Here is a 20517-nt window from a genome sequence, read left to right on the forward strand (position 1 = left end):
ACATAGAGATAAAAATCATTCATATGGTGAACACCTGGTAACCGACATTAACAAGATGCATATATAAGAATATCCCCATCATTCCGGGACACCCTTCGGATATGATATAAATTTCGAAGTACTAAAGCATCCGGTACTTTGGATGGGGTTTGTTAGGCCCAATAGATCTATCTTTAGGATTCGCGTCAATTAGGGTGTCTGTTCCCTAATTCTTAGATTACCAGACTTAATAAAAAGGGCATATTCGATTTCGATAATTCAACCATAGAATGTAGTTTCACGTACTTGTGTCTATTTTGTAAATCATTTATAAAACCTGCATGTATTCTCATCCCAAAATATTAGATTTTAAAAGTGGGACTATAACTCACTTTCACAGATTTTTACTTCGTCGGGAAGTAAGACTTGGCCACTGGTTGATTCACGAACCTATAACAATATATACATATATATCAAAGTATGTTCAAAATATATTTACAACACTTTTAATATATTTTGATGTTTTAAGTTTATTAAGTCAGCTGTCCTCGTTAGTAACCTACAACTAGTTGTCCACAGTTATATGTACAGAAATAAATCGATAAATATTATCTTGAATCAATCCACGACCCAGTGTATACGTATCTCAGTATTGATCACAACTCAAACTATATATATTTTGGAATCAACCTCAACCCTGTATAGCTAACTCCAACATTCACATATAGAGTGTCTATGGTTGTTCCGAAATATATATAGATGTGTCGACATGATAGGTCGAAACATTGTATACGTGTCTATGGTATCTCAAGATTACATAATATACAATACAAGTTGATTAAGTTATGGTTGGAATAGATTTGTTACCAATTTTCACGTAGCTAAAATGAGAAAATTATCCAATCTTGTTTTACCCATAACTTCTTCATTTTAAATCCGTTTTGAGTGAATCAAATTGCTATGGTTTCATATTGAACTCTATTTTATGAATCTAAACAGAAAAATTATAGGTTTATAGTCGGAAAAATAAGTTACAAGTCGTTTTTGTAAAGGTAGTCTTTTCAGTCGAAAGAACGACGTCTAGATGACCATTTTAGAAAACATACTTCCACTTTGAGTTTAACCATAATTTTTGGATATGGTTTCATGTTCATAATAAAAATCATTTTCTCAGAATAACAACTTTTAAATCAAAGTTTATCATAGTTTTTAATTAACTAACCCAAAACAGCCCGCGGTGTTACTACGACGGCGTAAATCCGGTTTTACGGTGTTTTTCGTGTTAGCAGGTTTTAAATCATTAAGTTAGCATATCATATAGATATAGAACATGTGTTTAGTTGATTTTAAAAGTCAAGTTAGAAGGATTAACTTTTGTTTGCGAACAAGTTTAGAATTAACTAAACTATGTTCTAGTGATTACAAGTTTAAACCTTCGAATAAGATAGCTTTATATGTATGAATCGAATGATGTTATGAACATCATTACTACCTTAAGTTCCTTGGATAAACCTACTGGAAAAGAGAAAAATGGATCTAGCTTCAACGGATCCTTGGATGGCTCGAAGTTCTTGAAGCAGAATCATGACACGAAAACAAGTTCAAGTAAGATCATCACTTGAAATAAGATTGTTATAGTTATAGAAATTGAACCAAAGTTTGAATATGATTATTACCTTTTATTAGAATGATAACCTACTGTAAGAAACAAAGATTTCTTGAGGTTGGATGATCACCTTACAAGATTGGAAGTGAGCTAGCAAACTTGAAAGTATTCTTGATTTTATGTAACTAGAACTTGTAGAATATATGAAGAACACTTAGAACTTGAAGATAGAACTTGAGAGAGATCAATTAGATGAAGAAAATTGAAGAATGAAAGTGTTTGTAGGTGTTTTTGGTCGTTGGTGTATGGATTAGATATAAAGGATATGTAATTTTGTTTTCATGTAAATAAGTCATGAATGATTACTCATATTTTTGTAATTTTATGAGATATTTCATGCTAGTTGCCAAATGATGGTTCCCACATGTGTTAGGTGACTCACATGGGCTGCTAAGAGCTGATCATTGGAGTGTATATACCAATAGTACATACATCTAAAAGCTGTGTATTGTACGAGTACGAATACGGGTGCATACGAGTAGAATTGTTGATGAAACTGAACGAGGATGTAATTGTAAGAATTTTTGTTAAGTAGAAGTATTTTGATAAGTGTATTGAAGTCTTTCAAAAGTGTATAAATACATATTAAAACACTACATGTATATACATTTTAACTGAGTCGTTAAGTCATCGTTAGTCGTTACATGTAAGTGTAGTTTTTAAACCTTTAAGTTAACGATCTTGTTAAATGTTGTTAACCCAATGTTTATAATATCAAATGAGATTTTAAATTATTATATTATCATAATATTATCATGTATGAATATCTCTTAATATGATATATATACATTAAATGTCTTTACAACGATAATCGTTACATATATGTCTCGTTTAAAAATCATTAAGTTAGTAGTCTTGTTTTTACATATGTAGTTCATTGTTAATATACTTAATGATATGTTTACTTATCATAGTATCATGTTAACTATATATATATCCATATATATGTCATCATATAGTTTTTACAAGTTTTAACGTTCGTGAATCACCGGTCAACTTGGGTGGTCAATTGTCTATATGAAACATATTTTAATTAATCAAGTCTTAACAAGTTTGATTGCTTAACATGTTGGAAACATTTAATCATGTAAATATCAATCTCAATTAATATATATAAACATGGAAAAGTTCGAGTCACTACAGTACCTACCCGTTAAATAAATTTCGTCCCGAAATTTTAAGCTGTTGAAGGTGTTGACGAATCTTCTGGAAATAGATGCGGGTATTTCTTCTTCATCTGATCTTCACGCTCCCAGGTGAACTCGGGTCCTCTACGAGCATTCCATCGAACCTTAACAATTGGTATCTTGTTTTGCTTAAGTCTTTTAACCTCACGATCCATTATTTCGACGGGTTCTTCGATGAATTGGAGTTTTTCGTTGATTTAGATTTCATCTAACGGAATAGTGAGATCTTCTTTAGCAAAACATTTCTTCAAATTCGAGACGTGGAAAGTGTTATGTACAGCCGCGAGTTGTTGAGGTACCTCAAGTCGGTAAGCTACTGGTCCGACACGATCAATAATCTTGAATGGTCCAATATACCTTGGATTTAATTTCCCTCGTTTACCAAATCGAACAACGCCTTTCCAAGGTGCAACTTTAAGCATGACCATCTCTCCAATTTCAAATTCTATATCTTTTCTTTTAATGTCAGCGTAGCTCTTTTGTCGACTTTGGGCGGTTTTCAACCGTTGTTGAATTTGGATGATCTTCTCGGTAGTTTCTTGTATAATCTCCGGACCCGTAATCTGTCTATCCCCCACTTCACTCCAACAAATCGGAGACCTGCACTTTCTACCATAAAGTGCTTCAAATGGCGCCATCTCAATGCTTGAATGGTAGCTGTTGTTGTAGGAAAATTCTGCTAACGGTAGATGTCGATCCCAACTGTTTCCGAAATCAATAACACATGCTCGTAGCATGTCTTCAAGCGTTTGTATCGTCCTTTCGCTCTACCCATCAGTTTGTGGATGATAGGCAGTACTCATGTCTAGACGAGTTCCTAATGTTTGCTGTAATGTCTGCCAGAATCTTGAAATAAATCTGCCATCCCTATCAGAGATAATAGAGATTGGTATTCCATGTCTGGAGACAACTTCCTTCAAATACAGTCGTGCTAACTTCTCCATCTTGTCATCTTCTCTTATTGGCAGGAAGTGTGCTGATTTGGTGAGACGATCAACTATTACCCAAATAGTATCAAAACCACTTGCAGTCCTTGGCAATTTAGTGATGAAATCCATGGTAATGTTTTCCCATTTCCATTCTGGGATTTCGGGTTATTGAAGTAGACCTGATGGTTTCTGATGCTCAGCTTTGACCTTAGAACACGTCAAACATTCTCCTACGTATTTAGCAACATCGGCTTTCATACCCGGCCACCAAAAATGTTTCTTGAGATCCTTGTACATCTTCCCCGTTCCAGTATGTATTGAGTATCTGGTTTTATGAGCTTCTCTAAGTACCATTTCTCTCATATCTCCAAATTTTGGTACCCAAATCCTTTCAGCCCTATACCGGGTTCCGTCTTCCCGAATATTAAGATGCTTCTCCGATCCTTTGGGTATTTCATCCTTTAAATTTCCCTCTTTTAAAACTCCTTGTTGCGCCTCCTTTATTTGAGTAGTAAGGTTATTATGAATCATTATATTCATAGATTTTACTCGAATGGGTTCTCTGTCCTTCCTGCTCAAGGCATCGGCTACCACATTTGCCTTCCCCGGGTGGTAACGAATCTCAAAGTCGTAATCATTCAATAATTCAATCCACCTACGCTGCCTCATATTCAGTTGTTTCTGATTAAATATGTGTTGAAGACTTTTGTGGTCGGTATATATAATACTTTTGACCCCATATAAGTAGTGCCTCCAAGTCTTTAATGCAAAAACAACCGCGCCTAATTCCAAATCATGCGTTGTATAATTTTGTTCGTGAATCTTCAATTGTCTAGACGCATAAGCAATCACCTTCGTTCGTTGCATTAATACACAACCGAGACCTTGCTTTGATGCGTCACAATAAATCACAAAATCATCATTCCCTTCAGGCAATGACAATATAGGTGCCGTAGTTAGCTTTTTCTTCAATAACTGAAACGCTTTCTCTTGTTCATCATTCCATTCAAATTTCTTCCCTTTATGCGTTAATGCAGTCAAGGGTTTTGCTATTCTGGAAAAGTCTTGGATGAACCTTCTGTAGTAACCAGCTAGTCCCAAAAACTGGCGTATGTGTTTTGGAGTTTTCGGGGTTTCCCACTTTTCAACAGTTTCTATCTTTGCCGGATCCACCTTAATACCTTCTTTGTTCACTATGTGACCGAGGAATTGAACTTCTTCCAACCAAAATGCACACTTTGAAAACTTAGCGTACAATTCTTCCTTCCTCAATACTTCTAACACCTTTCTCAAATGTTCACCGTGTTCTTGGTCATTCTTTGAGTAAATAAGTATGTCATCAATGAAAACAATGACAAACTTGTCAAGGTATGGTCCACACACTCGGTTCATAAGGTCCATGAACACAGCTGGTGCATTAGTTAAACCAAACGGCATGACCATAAACTCGTAATGACCGTAACGTGTTCTGAAAGCAGTCTTTGGAATATCATCTTCTTTCACCCGCATTTGATGATACCCGGAACGTAAGTCAATCTTTGAATAAACAGACGAGCCTTGTAGTTGATCAAATAAGTCGTCGATTCTCGGTAGTGGGTAGCGGTTCTTGATGGTAAGTTTGTTCAACTCTCGGTAGTCGATACACAACCTGAATGTACCATCTTTCTTCTTGACAAACAAAACAGGAGCTCCCCACGGTGATGTGCTTGGTCGAATGAAACCACGCTCTAAAAGTTCTTGTAATTGGCTTTGCAGTTCTTTCATCTCGCTGGGTGCGAGTCTGTAAGGAGCACGAGCTATTGGTGCAGCTCCTGGTACAAGATCTATTTGAAATTCAACGGATCGATGTGGGGGTAATCCCGGTAATTCTTTCGGAAATACATCGGGAAATTCTTTTGCGACGGGAACATCATTGATGCTCTTTTCTTCAGTTTGTACTTTCTCGACGTGTGCTAGAACAGCATAGCAACCTTTTCTTATTAGTTTTTGTGCCTTCAAATTACTAATAAGATGTAGCTTCGTGTTGCCCTTTTCTCCGTACACCATTAAGGGTTTTCCTTTTTCTCGTATAATGCGAATTGCATTTTTGTAACAAACGATCTCTGCTTTCACTTCTTTCAACCAGTCCATACCGTTTATCACATCAAAACTCCCTAACTCTACTGGTATCAAGTCAATCTTAAATGTTTCGCTAACCAGTTTAATTTCTCGATTCCGACATATATTATCTGCTGAAATTAATTTACCATTTGCTAATTCGAGTAAAAATTTACTATCCAAAGGCGTCAATGGACAACTTAATTTAGCACAAAAATCTCTACTCATATAGCTTCTATCCGCACCCGAATCAAATAAAACGTAAGAAGATTTATTGTCAATAAGAAACGTACCCGTAACAAGCTCCGGGTCTTCCTGTGCCTCTGCCGCATTAATATTGAAAACTCTTCCGCGGCCTTGTCCATTCGTGTTCTCCTGGTTCGGGCAATTTCTAATAATGTGGCCCGGTTTTCCACATTTATAACAAACTACATTGGCATAACTTGCTCCGACACTACTTGCTCCGCCATTACTCGTTGCGACACCATTTGTTCCTTTCGTTCTATTAACCCCTGGTCCGTAGACCTCACACTTCGCCGCGCTATGACCATTTCTTTTACACTTGTTGCAAAATTTGGTGCAGAACCCCGAGTGATACTTTTCACACCTTTGGCATAGCTGCTTCTGATTGTTGTTGTTGTTGCGGTTATTATTGTTGTTGGGATGATTGTTGTAGTTGCTGTTGTTGTTGTTTTTGTTGTTGTTGTTGTTGGGCCGTTTGTTGTAGTTGCGATTGATGTTGCGATTGCTGGGATAATTGTTGCGATTATTGTTGTAATTGCTGTTGTTGTTGTATTGGTGATTCTTATCACCGTTTTCCTCCCACTTTCTTTTGACTTGCTTCACATTGGTCTCTTCAGCAGTCTGTTCTTTAATTCTTTCTTCAATCTGGTTCACTAGTTTGTGAGCCATTCTACATGCCTGTTGTATGGAGGCGGGCTCGTGTGAACTTATATCTTCTTGGATTCTTTCCGGTAATCCTTTCACAAATGCGTCGATCTTCTCTTCCTCATCTTCGAATGCTCCCGGACACAATAGGCACAATTCTGTGAATCGTCTTTCGTACGTGGTAATATCAAATCCTTGGGTTCGTAACCCTCTAAGTTCTGTCTTGAGCTTATTGACCTCGGTTCTGGGACGGTACTTCTCGTTCATCAAGTGCTTGAATGCTGACCACGGTAGTGCGTACGCATCGTCTTGTCCCACTTGCTCTAGATAGGTATTCCACCATGTTAACGCAGAACCTGTGAAGGTATGCGTAGCGTACTTTACTTTGTCCTCTTCAGTACACTTACTTATGGCAAACACCGATTCGACCTTCTCGGTCCAGCGTTTCAATCCGATCGGTCCTTCGGTTCCATCAAATTCCAAAGGTTTGCAGGCAGGGAATTCTTTGTAGGTGCATCCTACACGATTTCCTGTACTGCTAGATCCAAGGTTATTGTTGGTATGTAGCGCAGCCTGTACTGCGGCTATGTTTGAAGCTAGAAAAGTACGGAATTCCTCTTCATTCATATTCACGGTGTGTCGAGTAGTCGGTGCCATTTCCTTCAAAATAGTCAAATGGAACAAGTTAATCATACAGAATATTAAGAGTAGTTAATAGTATTTCGTAGCATAATATGAACTCATTTATAAAAGCTTTTTCTTCATATTAGCGTTTTATAAGTTTAAATTCGGGTAGTACCTACCCGTTAAGTTCATACTTAGTAGCTAATATACAATTCAACTACTACAATTCTATATGAAAAACTGATTATAATAATATTTCGCGTTCAAACTTTTATACAATATTTTACAAACTTACAATACCGCTTATTTTACATAAAGCATGAAATATAGCACACAATAACTTTGATACAAGATAGTTGTGAAGATAATTCTAGCTAGTACACAAGTCGTTCAGCAAAGGCAATAAAGACACGTAATTCATACGTCCAGAAACAAGTCATGCATTCTGGTTTTACTAGGACTACTTCCCATCCTTGGTCTTGTGGAACATAACCGTTATGGCCGTTGATAAGACAGCATGTTGTAACGTCGTCAAAGGGACGAGGGTTACGTAATGTCCAACAGTCCCGTAACAATCTAAAAACCTCATTTCTTACCCCAATTACCGACTCCGTCACTTGTGGGAACGTTTTGTTTAATAGTTGTAGGCCGATGTTCTTGTTCTCACTTTGGTGAGAAGCGAACATTACTAATCCGTAAGCATAACATGCTTCTTTATGTTGCATGTTAGCCACTTTTTCTAAATCACGAAGTCCAATATTCGGATATATTGGGTCAAAATAATTTCTTAACCCATTGCGTAAAATAGCATTTAGGTTCCCCGCAATATATGTGTCAAAGTAAACACATCGTAACTTATGGATTTCCCAATGTGAAATCCCCCATCTTTCGAACGAAAGCCTTTTATAAACCAAGGCATTCTTGGAACGTTCTTCGAATGTCTTATAAACTGATCTCGCCTTAAATAGTTGTGCCGAAGAATTCTGACCGACTCTAGACAAGATTTCATCAATCATGTCTCCGGGTAGGTCTCTTAAAATATTGGGTTGTCTATCCATTTTGTGTTTTTATACTGTAAAATAGACAAGAGTTAGATTCAAAAAAAAAAATACTTATTAATACAAGCAATTTTTACATATATCATAAAGCATAAGCACACTATATTACATATATTACACCACACGAATACAACTATCTTATTTCGACTCGCTTGTTTCTTCTTCTTCGGTTTTGGTTCGTTTTGTCAAGTTTCTAGGGATATATGATGTTCCCCTAATATGAGCCGTAATTTTCCACATTGGTTTAGAAAAACCTGGTGGTTTAGAGGTTCCCGGGTCATTGTTACAACTTAAGGACTTCGGGGGTTGACGATACATATAAAGTTCATCGGGGTTGGAATTAGATTTCTCTATTTTTATGCCCTTTCCCTTATTATTTTCTTTTGCCTTTTTAAATTCAGTTGGGGTAATTTCTATAACATCATCGGAATTCTCGTCAGAATCCGATTCATCGGAGAATTGGTAATCCTCCCAATATTTTGCTTCCTTAGCGGAAACACCATTGATCATAATTAACCTTGGTCGGTTGGTTGAGGATTTTCTTTTACTTAACCGTTTTATTATTTCCCCCACCGGTTCTATTTCTTCATCCGGTTCCGATTCTTCTTCCGGTTCCGATTCTTCTTCTGGTTCCGACTCTTCTTCCGGTTCCTCTTCAGGAACTTGTGAATCAGTCCACGAATCATTCCAATTTACATTTGACTCTTCATTATTATTAGGTGAGTCAATGGGACTTGTTCTAGAGGTAGACATCTATCACATAATATCAAACGCGTTAAGAGATTAATATATCACATAATATTCACATGTTAAAAATATATAGTTTCCAACAAAATTTGTTAAGCAATCATTTTTCAAGTAAACACGGTCGAAGTCCAGACTCACTAATGCATCCTAACAAACTCGATAAGACACACTAATGCAAAATTCTGGTTCTCTAAGACCAACGCTCTGATAGCAACTGAAATGTCCCGTTCTTATTGATTAAAAACGTTGCATATTAATTGATTTCGTTGCGAGGTTTTGACCTCTATATGAGACGTTTTTCAAAGACTGCATTCATTTTAAAACAAACCATAACCTTTATTTCATCAATAAAGGTTTAAAAAGCTTTACGTAGATTATCAAATAATGATAATCTAAAATATCCTGTTTACACACGACCATTACATAATGGTTTACAATACAAATATGTTACAACAAAATAAGTTTCTTGAATGCAGTTTTTACACAATATCATACAAGCATGGACTCCAAATCTCGTCCTTATTTAAGTATGCGACAGCGGAAGCTCTTAATAATCACCCGAGAATAAACATGCTTAAAACGTCAACAAAAATGTTGGTGAGTTATAGGTTTAACCTATATATATCAAATCATAATAATAGACCACAAGATTTCATATTTCAATACACATCCCATACATAGAGATAAAAATCATTCATATGGTGAACACCTGGTAACCGACATTAACAAGATGCATATATAAGAATATCCCCATCATTTCGGGACACCCTTCGGATATGATATAAATTTCGAAGTACTAAAGCATCCGGTACTTTGGATGGGGTTTGTTAGGCCCAATAGATCTATCTTTAGGATTCGCGTCAATTAGGGTGTCTGTTCCCTAATTCTTAGATTACCAGACTTAATAAAAAGGGGCATATTCGATTTCGATAATTCAACCATAGAATGTAGTTTCACGTACTTGTGTCTATTTTGTAAATCATTTATAAAACCTGCATGTATTCTCATCCCAAAATATTATATTTTAAAAGTGGGACTATAACTCACTTTCACAGATTTTTACTTCGTCGGGAAGTAAGACTTGGCCACTGGTTGATTCACGAACCTATAACAATATATACATATATATCAAAGTATGTTCAAAATATATTTACAACACTTTTAATATATTTTGATGTTTTAAGTTTATTAAGTCAGCTGTCCTCGTTAGTAACCTACAACTAGTTGTCCACAGTTATATGTACAGAAATAAATCGATAAATATTATCTTGAATCAATCCACGACCCAGTGTATACGTATCTCAGTATTGATCACAACTCAAACTATATATATTTTGGAATCAACCTCAACCCTGTATAGCTAACTCCAACATTCACATATAGAGTGTCTATGGTTGTTCCGAAATATATATAGATGTGTCGACATGATAGGTCGAAACATTGTATACGTGTCTATGGTATCTCAAGATTACATAATATACAATACAAGTTGATTAAGTTATGGTTGGAATAGATTTGTTACCAATTTTCAAGTAGCTAAAATGAGAAAATTATCCAATCTTGTTTTACCCATAACTTCTTCATTTTAAATCCGTTTTGAGTGAATCAAATTGCTATGGTTTCATATTGAACTCTATTTTATGAATCTAAACAGAAAAATTATAGGTTTATAGTCGGAAAAATAAGTTACAAGTCGTTTTTGTAAAGGTAGTCATTTCAGTCGAAAGAACGACGTCTAGATGACCATTTTAGAAAACATACTTCCACTTTGAGTTTAACCATAATTTTTGGATATGGTTTCATGTTCATAATAAAAATCATTTTCTCAGAATAACAACTTTTAAATCAAAGTTTATCATAGTTTTTAATTAACTAACCCAAAACAGCCCGCGGTGTTACTACGACGGCGTAAATCCGGTTTTACGGTGTTTTTCGTGTTAGCAGGTTTTAAATCATTAAGTTAGCATATCATATAGATATAGAACATGTGTTTAGTTGATTTTAAAAGTCAAGTTAGAAGGATTAACTTTTGTTTGCGAACAAGTTTAGAATTAACTAAACTATGTTCTAGTGATTACAAGTTTAAACCTTCGAATAAGATAGCTTTATATGTATGAATCGAATGATGTTATGAACATCATTACTACCTTAAGTTCCTTGGATAAACCTACTGGAAAAGAGAAAAATGGATCTAGCTTCAACGGATCCTTGGATGGCTCGAAGTTCTTGAAGCAGAATAATGACACGAAAACAAGTTCAAGTAAGATCATCACTTGAAATAAGATTGTTATAGTTATAGAAATTGAACCAAAGTTTGAATATGATTATTACCTTTTATTAGAATGATAACCTACTGTAAGAAACAAAGATTTCTTGAGGTTGGATGATCACCTTACAAGATTGGAAGTGAGCTAGCAAACTTGAAAGTATTCTTGATTTTATGTAACTAGAACTTGTAGAATATATGAAGAACACTTAGAACTTGAAGATAGAACTTGAGAGAGATCAATTAGATGAAGAAAATTGAAGAATGAAAGTGTTTGTAGGTGTTTTTGGTCGTTGGTGTATGGATTAGATATAAAGGATATGTAATTTTGTTTTCATGTAAATAAGTCATGAATGATTACTCATATTTTTGTAATTTTATGAGATATTTCATGCTAGTTGCCAAATGATGGTTCCCACATGTGTTAGGTGACTCACATGGGCTGCTAAGAGCTGATCATTGGAGTGTATATACCAATAGTACATACATCTAAAAGCTGTGTATTGTACGAGTACGAATACGGGTGCATACGAGTAGAATTGTTGATGAAACTGAACGAGGATGTAATTGTAAGAATTTTTGTTAAGTAGAAGTATTTTGATAAGTGTATTGAAGTCTTTCAAAAGTGTATAAATACATATTAAAACACTACATGTATATACATTTTAACTGAGTCGTTAAGTCATCGTTAGTCGTTACATGTAAGTGTAGTTTTTAAACCTTTAAGTTAACGATCTTGTTAAATGTTGTTAACCCAATGTTTATAATATCAAATGAGATTTTAAATTATTATATTATCATAATATTATCATGTATGAATATCTCTTAATATGATATATATACATTAAATGTCTTTACAACGATAATCGTTACATATATGTCTCGTTTAAAAATCATTAAGTTAGTAGTCTTGTTTTTACATATGTAGTTCATTGTTAATATACTTAATGATATGTTTACTTATCATAGTATCATGTTAACTATATATATATCCATATATATGTCATCATATAGTTTTTACAAGTTTTAACGTTCGTGAATCACCGGTCAACTTGGGTGGTCAATTGTCTATATGAAACATATTTTAATTAATCAAGTCTTAACAAGTTTGATTGCTTAACATGTTGGAAACATTTAATCATGTAAATATCAATCTCAATTAATATATATATAAACATGGAAAAGTTCGGGTCACTACATATAATACAATTACATATGAAAACATATTATTTAGGAGGGATATTGCTATAAAATATATGTTCCTTTTTAGCCTTATCAAGAACCTTTTTCATGAAGGAATCGTGGGCTATAACAGTCTACAATTTCGAATTTGAATTTGTGTTTACAGCGTGTTCATAAGTCTGATCAGATTTTTTTTTTTTTTTAAATTTTACCTTCTGTTAATACAAACAATTTATCACAGGTCGTTTATGTTTCAATTTCTAATAAACCTTATAACTTGTTATTAATTGGGTTTGATCCATGGTCGATTTGTTTGTGAAGAAGATGAAGAAAATTAAAATGAAAATAATAATGGGTTAAATATATTTCAGTTTCATTATAATCAGGAAATAATAAAATGGAGGAATGGTTTAGAGTGTTTGTGTGTGAGCGGGAGGTCTCGGGTTCGAGCTCGGTTCGGGGCATTTTTTTTAGAAAAGCTTTGGAAGGTATAATTCATTATCAAAATTATTATTATTATTACTACCTTATTATTGTTATTATTGTTATTGTTATTGTTATTATTATTATTAGTTATTATTATTGTTATTGTTATTATTGTTATAATAATTATTATAATTACTATCATAAATACAAATTATTATTAGTAATAGAGTTAATATCATTATATAATTATTAATATCATTGTTGTTATTATTATTATTATTATTATTATTATTATTATTATTATTATTATTATTATTATTATTATTATTATTATTATTATTATTAATATTATTATAATTAGTATTAATGTGATTAATAAGATTATTGTTATTATTATTAGTATTACCATTAGTATAAGTATTATCATTTAAAAATTATTAGTATTATCATTATGTATTATTATTAATGTTATCAGATCATTATAAGTATTACTATTAATATTATCATGAGTAACATTATTATTATATAATTATTAAAACTATTATTCTAACTAGTAATAGCAGCAAAAGTATTATTTTTATAATTAAAATTATTATTATTATTATTATTATTATTATTATTATTATTATTATTATTATTATTATTATTATTATTATTATTATTATTATTAGTATTATTGTTATTAGTATTATCATTAATTTAACAAACAAAAGATATTTATAAAATATATATATATATATTTATATTTATATTTATATATATATATATATATATATATATATATATATATATATATATATATATATATAAAATACAAAACTTAACTATATTAATATGGTTATTTATTTAAAATATATATATAAAATGACATATATAGGTTATTAATATAAAAATTATATCACTAATAATAAATACATATATATTTGTTCGATTACAAGTATATGTTTTAATATATATATGAATGGTATAGGTTCGTGAATCTGAGGCCAACCCTGCATTGTTCAGTATCGTTGTATGAATATTTTTACTACAAAATATTGTATCGTGAGTTTCATTTGCTCCCTTTTAAATGCTTTTACAATATATATTTTTGGGACTGAGAATACATGCGCTGCTTTTATAAATGTTTGACGAAATAGACACAAGTACTTAAAAACATTCTACGATTGAGTTATGAATACACCGGATATCACCCCTTTATAGTCTGGTAATCTAAGAATTAGTGAACCAGTCCACTAATTGACGCGAATCCTAAAGATAGATCTATGGGCCTTGACAAGCCCCAGTCAGAGAATTTGAACTGCTTTAGTACTTCGATTTTAGTATACAACCGCTAGCTTTAAAAGGAATGACCTGTTTGTGAGGTGTACACAACCGTCATTTTTAAAAGAGTGGCCTGTTATATGCTGTGAGCATATTTGCGAATGCGGTATGCGGGGGATATTCTAGATGCATTTTGTTAATGTCGATTACCAGGTATTTAATTCGTATGAATAGATTTTCAGCAGTGAGCAGACCTGCACCTTATTTATGAATTTAAATCTTGTGGTCTATAAAAATGATGGAAATGAATATTGATTATGATAAACTAATGAAATCACCAACCTTTTGGTTGACACTTTTAAGCATGTTTATTCTCAGGTCTGAAAAAAAATCTTCCGTTGTGCATTTGCTCATTTTAAAGATATTACACGGAGTCGTTCATGGCATATAGAGGTCAGAACCTCGCAATGGGACCAGCTGTTGAATACTTCGTCCAGGTGGATTAGGACGGGTCACTACAGAAAGAAACTTTGATTATCTTCAACTTAACATGCTTGAGTCACATTACTTCTTGTTGAAGATGAATTCGGCACTTTTAACTTGTTCAGTTTCTTATGACATTTCAGATATCTCCCCACGTGATGAATCTTTTAAAATTAGCCTTCTCGTATACATCATGTCACGCCGATTAAATTAGCACAATACACGAAATTTGGGGTTTTGGAATGTGTCATCCACAACTAATCGTGGTGATAAGAATAGCAGCAAGGTACAATTATCTTGTTCTAACAAAATCATCTATGCGATCTGGTATGAATAAGATTATCAAGATAAAGGATCTTTAAATGGGTAATTTAAACATTCACGTTTCAGTTAATGTTTAATTAACTCATTTGAAAAAACTTTTTTAGAGCATTGAATTCTCAAATTAGATAAATTACCGGTTGACATTAAAATTGATTCAAAGTTGATAATAGATTGATACATATCACATCATCTAAAATATACCTTCCAATTCTAAGAGCTTGATATTAATATCATGCATACCTACCCTGCATAATATATACTGTATATACTATACCAGTTTAATTTGGCCTACTAGGCTACTACCACCAAATGAAAGAAAAAAATGTTGGACCACATGCAATATCACTTATACCTAATACACCCAATGTCAATTACACCATCAAACATACAACATGATAATGTAAGATCACTAAACTTTATGTAAAATCTTGAAAATTGACTATACATTCCAAGAATCATACTATATGAGGCTACCAACACCTAAGACTTGAAAATATATCGCATATGGTACACACATTTTTATCGATTTCTTTAACATAATTCTTTCTCTATAGGTTCCTTATTTGCCCATATACATTCCCAAGGAAACGATATATGCATGATTGAGAGACCGAAAGCCGAAAGAAGATTATGACAAAGAAATAAGTTTGGATGTTTAGCTTTTTGTGGGGTAGCAAATGCACTAAGAACAAGTCGTATTACTCAAAGAAAAGATCGAACGAATGGGTATGTACCACACATTGTTTTGATTATGGCTCATATGCCCAACAGATACAATCTGTACCATACAGATCTACACATAGTAAAAGAGCATTTGAGTTGCTATATATGCATGTGTCAACAAGATTAAAAGTAGAGACCATATAATGGATTTAGTTTTAATAGATGTTCTAGATTCCACTACAAATCCACATCAATCAACTATAGTATAATTTCCAAAGGAATGTACTGAAATACATATATATATATATATATAATGCCAATTATAACTATAAAAAATGTAGACAAAAATATGGTAGGGCTAATCTCTATCACATTAGATGATCTTCTCAAAATGGGTAGTGGAGTGTCACCTTTAGAGTTGTACATCTTCCTTTGCTTATATAAAGACAAGTCCTTCATCAAAATTATAAATGTGAAGAAGTAAACTTTGAGAGATAGAGAGAGTTTTATTTACTACTTCAAGGTTTCAAGCTATTTCATTACGAGACTTAATTGAGATATTAGTTAAAGAAACAATGGTTAGTACTTAATTTCAACTTCTACTTAAACCTCAATCTTGATTAATCTCAAACCGGCCCTAGTCCTTGATCATTACTTTATTAAAGCCTTAATATGTATGTTTAACTTTTTATCGAATGGTTTATTTTAATTTAAAGGTTCTTCTTTTGTGTTTGCAGGATGAGAAAATGAGTTGGACGGTTGCGGATGCAGTGGACTACAAGGGTTTTCCGGCTGATAGGTCGAAAACTGGTGGTTGGGTGCCTGCTGCCTTAATTCTTGGTGAGTTCCATTCGCAACTTGATTGGTTAACATTTTAACCTATATGAACATATGCATGTGACTATGTGAGTATATGCATAATACATAGAGTACCAATGGTGAATTGGGTTCACATGCTCATGCTAAAGTAAACATATTTGAGCACAAACAAACATAGTTAGCTTATCTGGCTTGCTAGGACAAATTAAGTTGATAAAAAATGGACCACCCCCGCTAGATCTTATTGTGTAGTCTTGTGATTGGCATCTTCATATATGCTTCTATTAAACATATTTTTTTTTTTCATTGTTTTGCTATCTATCTGACTGATCAAGAGTGCACAAGAAGACGATAGGTCTAGCTTAATTAATCGATATCATCCCATCTTCTTTAACTTTTATTCGTTCGTCGAATAGGCATATACTGTGAAAGTTTGAATAGAAGTAGTTCAAAAATTGTTACGCAAGGTTTTGTGCATGATTCATGCATTTGGCTTCCAATTATGACAAAGTTTACTTTATTAAAATAATTGCAAAGCTAAATTTCATGATTATGAATATCATATTATCCATGTAGCATTTCATGCATACTTTTGAAAAGCACAAGGAAGTAAAAAGTTTTCATCATATACTTGCGTACATCAACAATTTAATTAAATGGCTTTTATCTTTATTGAAGAGTATCTATCACATTTAACTTGCTAGTATATTTTACTTTACTATTAGTCAAAATAACTTTGTATTATCAAAAAGATATGGTATATGCATATTATCAATCATTGTACCTTGTAAATAATTGAGATATGTGTGGTCCCTTAATCAGAAAGGTCCATTCAACATCCCACTCCTAACATTAAGAAGAGTAAAAGATAATTCTTCCTTCATTTGTAAAAAGGTATAACAAGGTATAATATAATTAATGATGTCAAATCTTAGTATTTTATCTCAAACCAACCAACCCAACAAACTTTGTCATCTTTTATTCTACTGTAGATGTGAAAACAAGAATATTCATCATCAATTAAAATCCCAAAACAAGTGAAAAATTAATAACATAATCATCATATCATATTTAAGTTATTATTAAAGAAAAATTAAGAATTAAAGTCTAATAAAGATTCTTGAATTTGACTTGTGACAGGGATTGAAATAGTTGAGAGGCTATCAACAATGGGAATAGCAGTTAATTTGGTAACATATTTGGGTGGAACCATGCACCTGCCCAGCTCAACTTCAGCCAATGTGGTCACTGATTTTTTGGGAACATCTTTCCTGTTGTGCCTACTTGGTGGCTTTTTAGCTGACTCTTTTCTTGGCAGATTCAAAACTATTGTCATATTTGCCTTTATTCAAACACTAGTAAGTCATCCAAACTGTCACAAAACAAATGCACTTTTATTTTGACATGACTCAAACTCACAACTTCGGGATTGACGAGTTCCTAAAATACCGCTAGACCAAAAGCCTTTTGATCACAAAACAAATGCACTTAATTTGTGGTTAATATCTACACATACCTACAATATTGATAATAACTTTAGTTTGGCGATACATTTTCTTGATTTTAGCAACAATATCAAACGACATGTCTATATATAATTAAAACATTAGTTGAAAGATACAAACTTTTCGTGATATGTTGCCTCTTTATGTTGCAACTTTCACCTTATAATCTCTTAATATCATATCACATCTCGATTTTGATTATGATTATGGTTATGATAGGGTACCGGCACACTAGCATTTTCAACCAAATTGCCAAGCCTAAGGCCACCAGCATGTCACTCGAACAAAAACTGCCAAGAAGCAAATGGATTTCAAATGGGAATCCTCTACCTTGCTTTATATCTCATTGCACTTGGGACAGGTGGCCTAAAATCAAGCGTATCGGGTTTTGGTACAGACCAGTTTGATGAAAAAGATGAAGTCGAAAAGACACAAATGGCTTATTTCTTCAATAGATTCTTTTTTTTCATCAGTCTTGGAACACTTACAGCAGTTACAGTGCTAGTGTACATACAAGATGAAATTGGTAGAAGTTTGGCTTATGGAATTTGTACAATCTCAATGCTTATTGCTATTATGCTTATCTTGTCTGGGACTAGAAGATATCGGTACAAAAAAAGTGCAGGAAGCCCCATTGTCAGTATTTTACAAGTACTTGTTGTTGCTGTAAATAAGAGAAGGATGAATCTTCCTTGTGATTATGGCATGTTGCACGAAAACTCCTCCGATAATTCAAGAATTCGTCACACAGATCAATTTCGGTAACTTTTTCAAGTAACTTATTGTTGATTATATTTATAAAAATTAAAGGGTGGATCGAATGGGTTGATTAACGGGTCCAGATTGAAACATCAAACATGTTATATAGTAATTGGTATGGGCTAAAATGGGTAAGTGTGGTTGTGTAAACCCACAAATACACTTGGTCCATTTTGTCTTAAACAGAACCCAGATTGACCCGTTTACTATTTTTTTAGGTGCTTAGACAAGGCAGCGATCGTAGCAGAAGGAGATATTGTGAAAACTAATTCGGGTTCTGTTCCAAATCCTTGGAAATTATGCACAGTGACAAGGGTGGAAGAAGTTAAAATGATGACTAGGTTGTTACCTGTATGGGCAACAACTATACTATTTTGGACGGCTTACGCACAGATGATAACTTTCTCGGTCCAACAAGCGTCCACTATGGAAAGATCGATCGGCGGATTTAAAATCCCTGCAGGCTCACTCACTGTCTTTTTTGTGCTTGCCATATTACTTACCTGTGCCGTTTACGACTGTTTTGTCATCCCGTTATGGAAGAAATGGAAAGGAACACCAGGTATGTACACATCATCTTTTATATGTAGGATTATATATTACATTCGTTTTAAACCATTCATAAAGTTCATTCAGAATGATTATCAAACCGGTTATTGTCGTTCAGATTCAATCAGAATCTTTGAATATTTCAAATTTTGAATCATTCAGTACTTAACTATTCTGTTTTATCAAACGCACCCTTAAACTAACGAGACGTGTCTTTTTATGATGATAGGATTCACCGATCTACAAAGAATGGCGCTAGGTTTGATCCTTTCCACTCTAGGAATGGCAGCGGCGGCAGTGGTTGAAATGAAGCGTTTATCGGTAGCTAAATCCGTTGGTGGGACCACCACCGAAAAATCACTACCTATAAGCGTATTCATGCTCATTCCACAGTTCTTTTTGGTGGGTGCAGGTGAAGCATTTATATATACAGGCCAACTAGATTTTTTCATCACAAGATCACCAAAAAGTATGAAGACAATGAGCACCGGGTTGTTTTTAACAACACTTTCACTCGGGTTTTTCATGAGTAGTTTCCTTGTGTCGGTTGTGAAAAAGGTGACCGGAAGCCATGGAGGAGAAGGGTGGCTTGCAGATGACATAGATCATGGAAGATTAGATTGCTTTTATGGGTTGTTAGCGATTTTGGGTGTGATCAATTTTGTTGTTTATCTTGGGGTGGCAGCTTGGAACAAGAAAGATGATAACGCAATAGATAATGTGGAAATGGTTTGATCAGTAATGGTTAATTAGAATGTGTGTTTTGTTGTTTATATATGTTTGGTTACTTTTCATGTAAAATTATTAAGGAAGGAGTTTCATTTAGTTATCTGGTTTAAGTTGTGTTGATGTCCATAACTGAAAACAAGTCGTAGACAAGTTTAAACTCAACCTAAATTGACTGCTAATTAAATAGCTTTGGAGTCTTGTTGATGTGGTTTTCATTAGGATTTACATGTAACTCTAAAACTAAAATTAGCCTTATAAGTTACGACTATGTTAAATCAATTAAACAATGATTGTTGCATTACATCTTAAAGGGCTCAAAGCTATAAAGATAAATTTGGGTCGGGTCGACCCAGTAGTATACATAATAATGCACA

At 33.5% G+C, this 20517-nt stretch overlaps 1 protein-coding gene across 1 annotated transcript; it reads left to right on the top strand.

The window, feature by feature from the left end:
• The first annotated feature begins 16230 nt into the window (after positions 1-16230).
• LOC139890544 (protein NRT1/ PTR FAMILY 6.2-like) lies at positions 16231-20296 on the top strand. The gene is made up of 6 exons (XM_071873418.1): positions 16231-16360; positions 16520-16622; positions 17742-17959; positions 18326-18867; positions 19084-19427; positions 19644-20296. Exons 1-6 carry the CDS (start codon positions 16358-16360, stop codon positions 20147-20149), a joined length of 1716 nt encoding a protein of 571 aa, XP_071729519.1. The 5' UTR covers positions 16231-16357; the 3' UTR covers positions 20150-20296.
• The last annotated feature ends 221 nt before the right edge of the window (positions 20297-20517 follow it).

This window comes from Rutidosis leptorrhynchoides, chromosome 2, assembly GCF_046630445.1.
Source record: "Rutidosis leptorrhynchoides isolate AG116_Rl617_1_P2 chromosome 2, CSIRO_AGI_Rlap_v1, whole genome shotgun sequence".
NCBI classification, from domain to species: domain Eukaryota; kingdom Viridiplantae; phylum Streptophyta; class Magnoliopsida; order Asterales; family Asteraceae; genus Rutidosis; species Rutidosis leptorrhynchoides.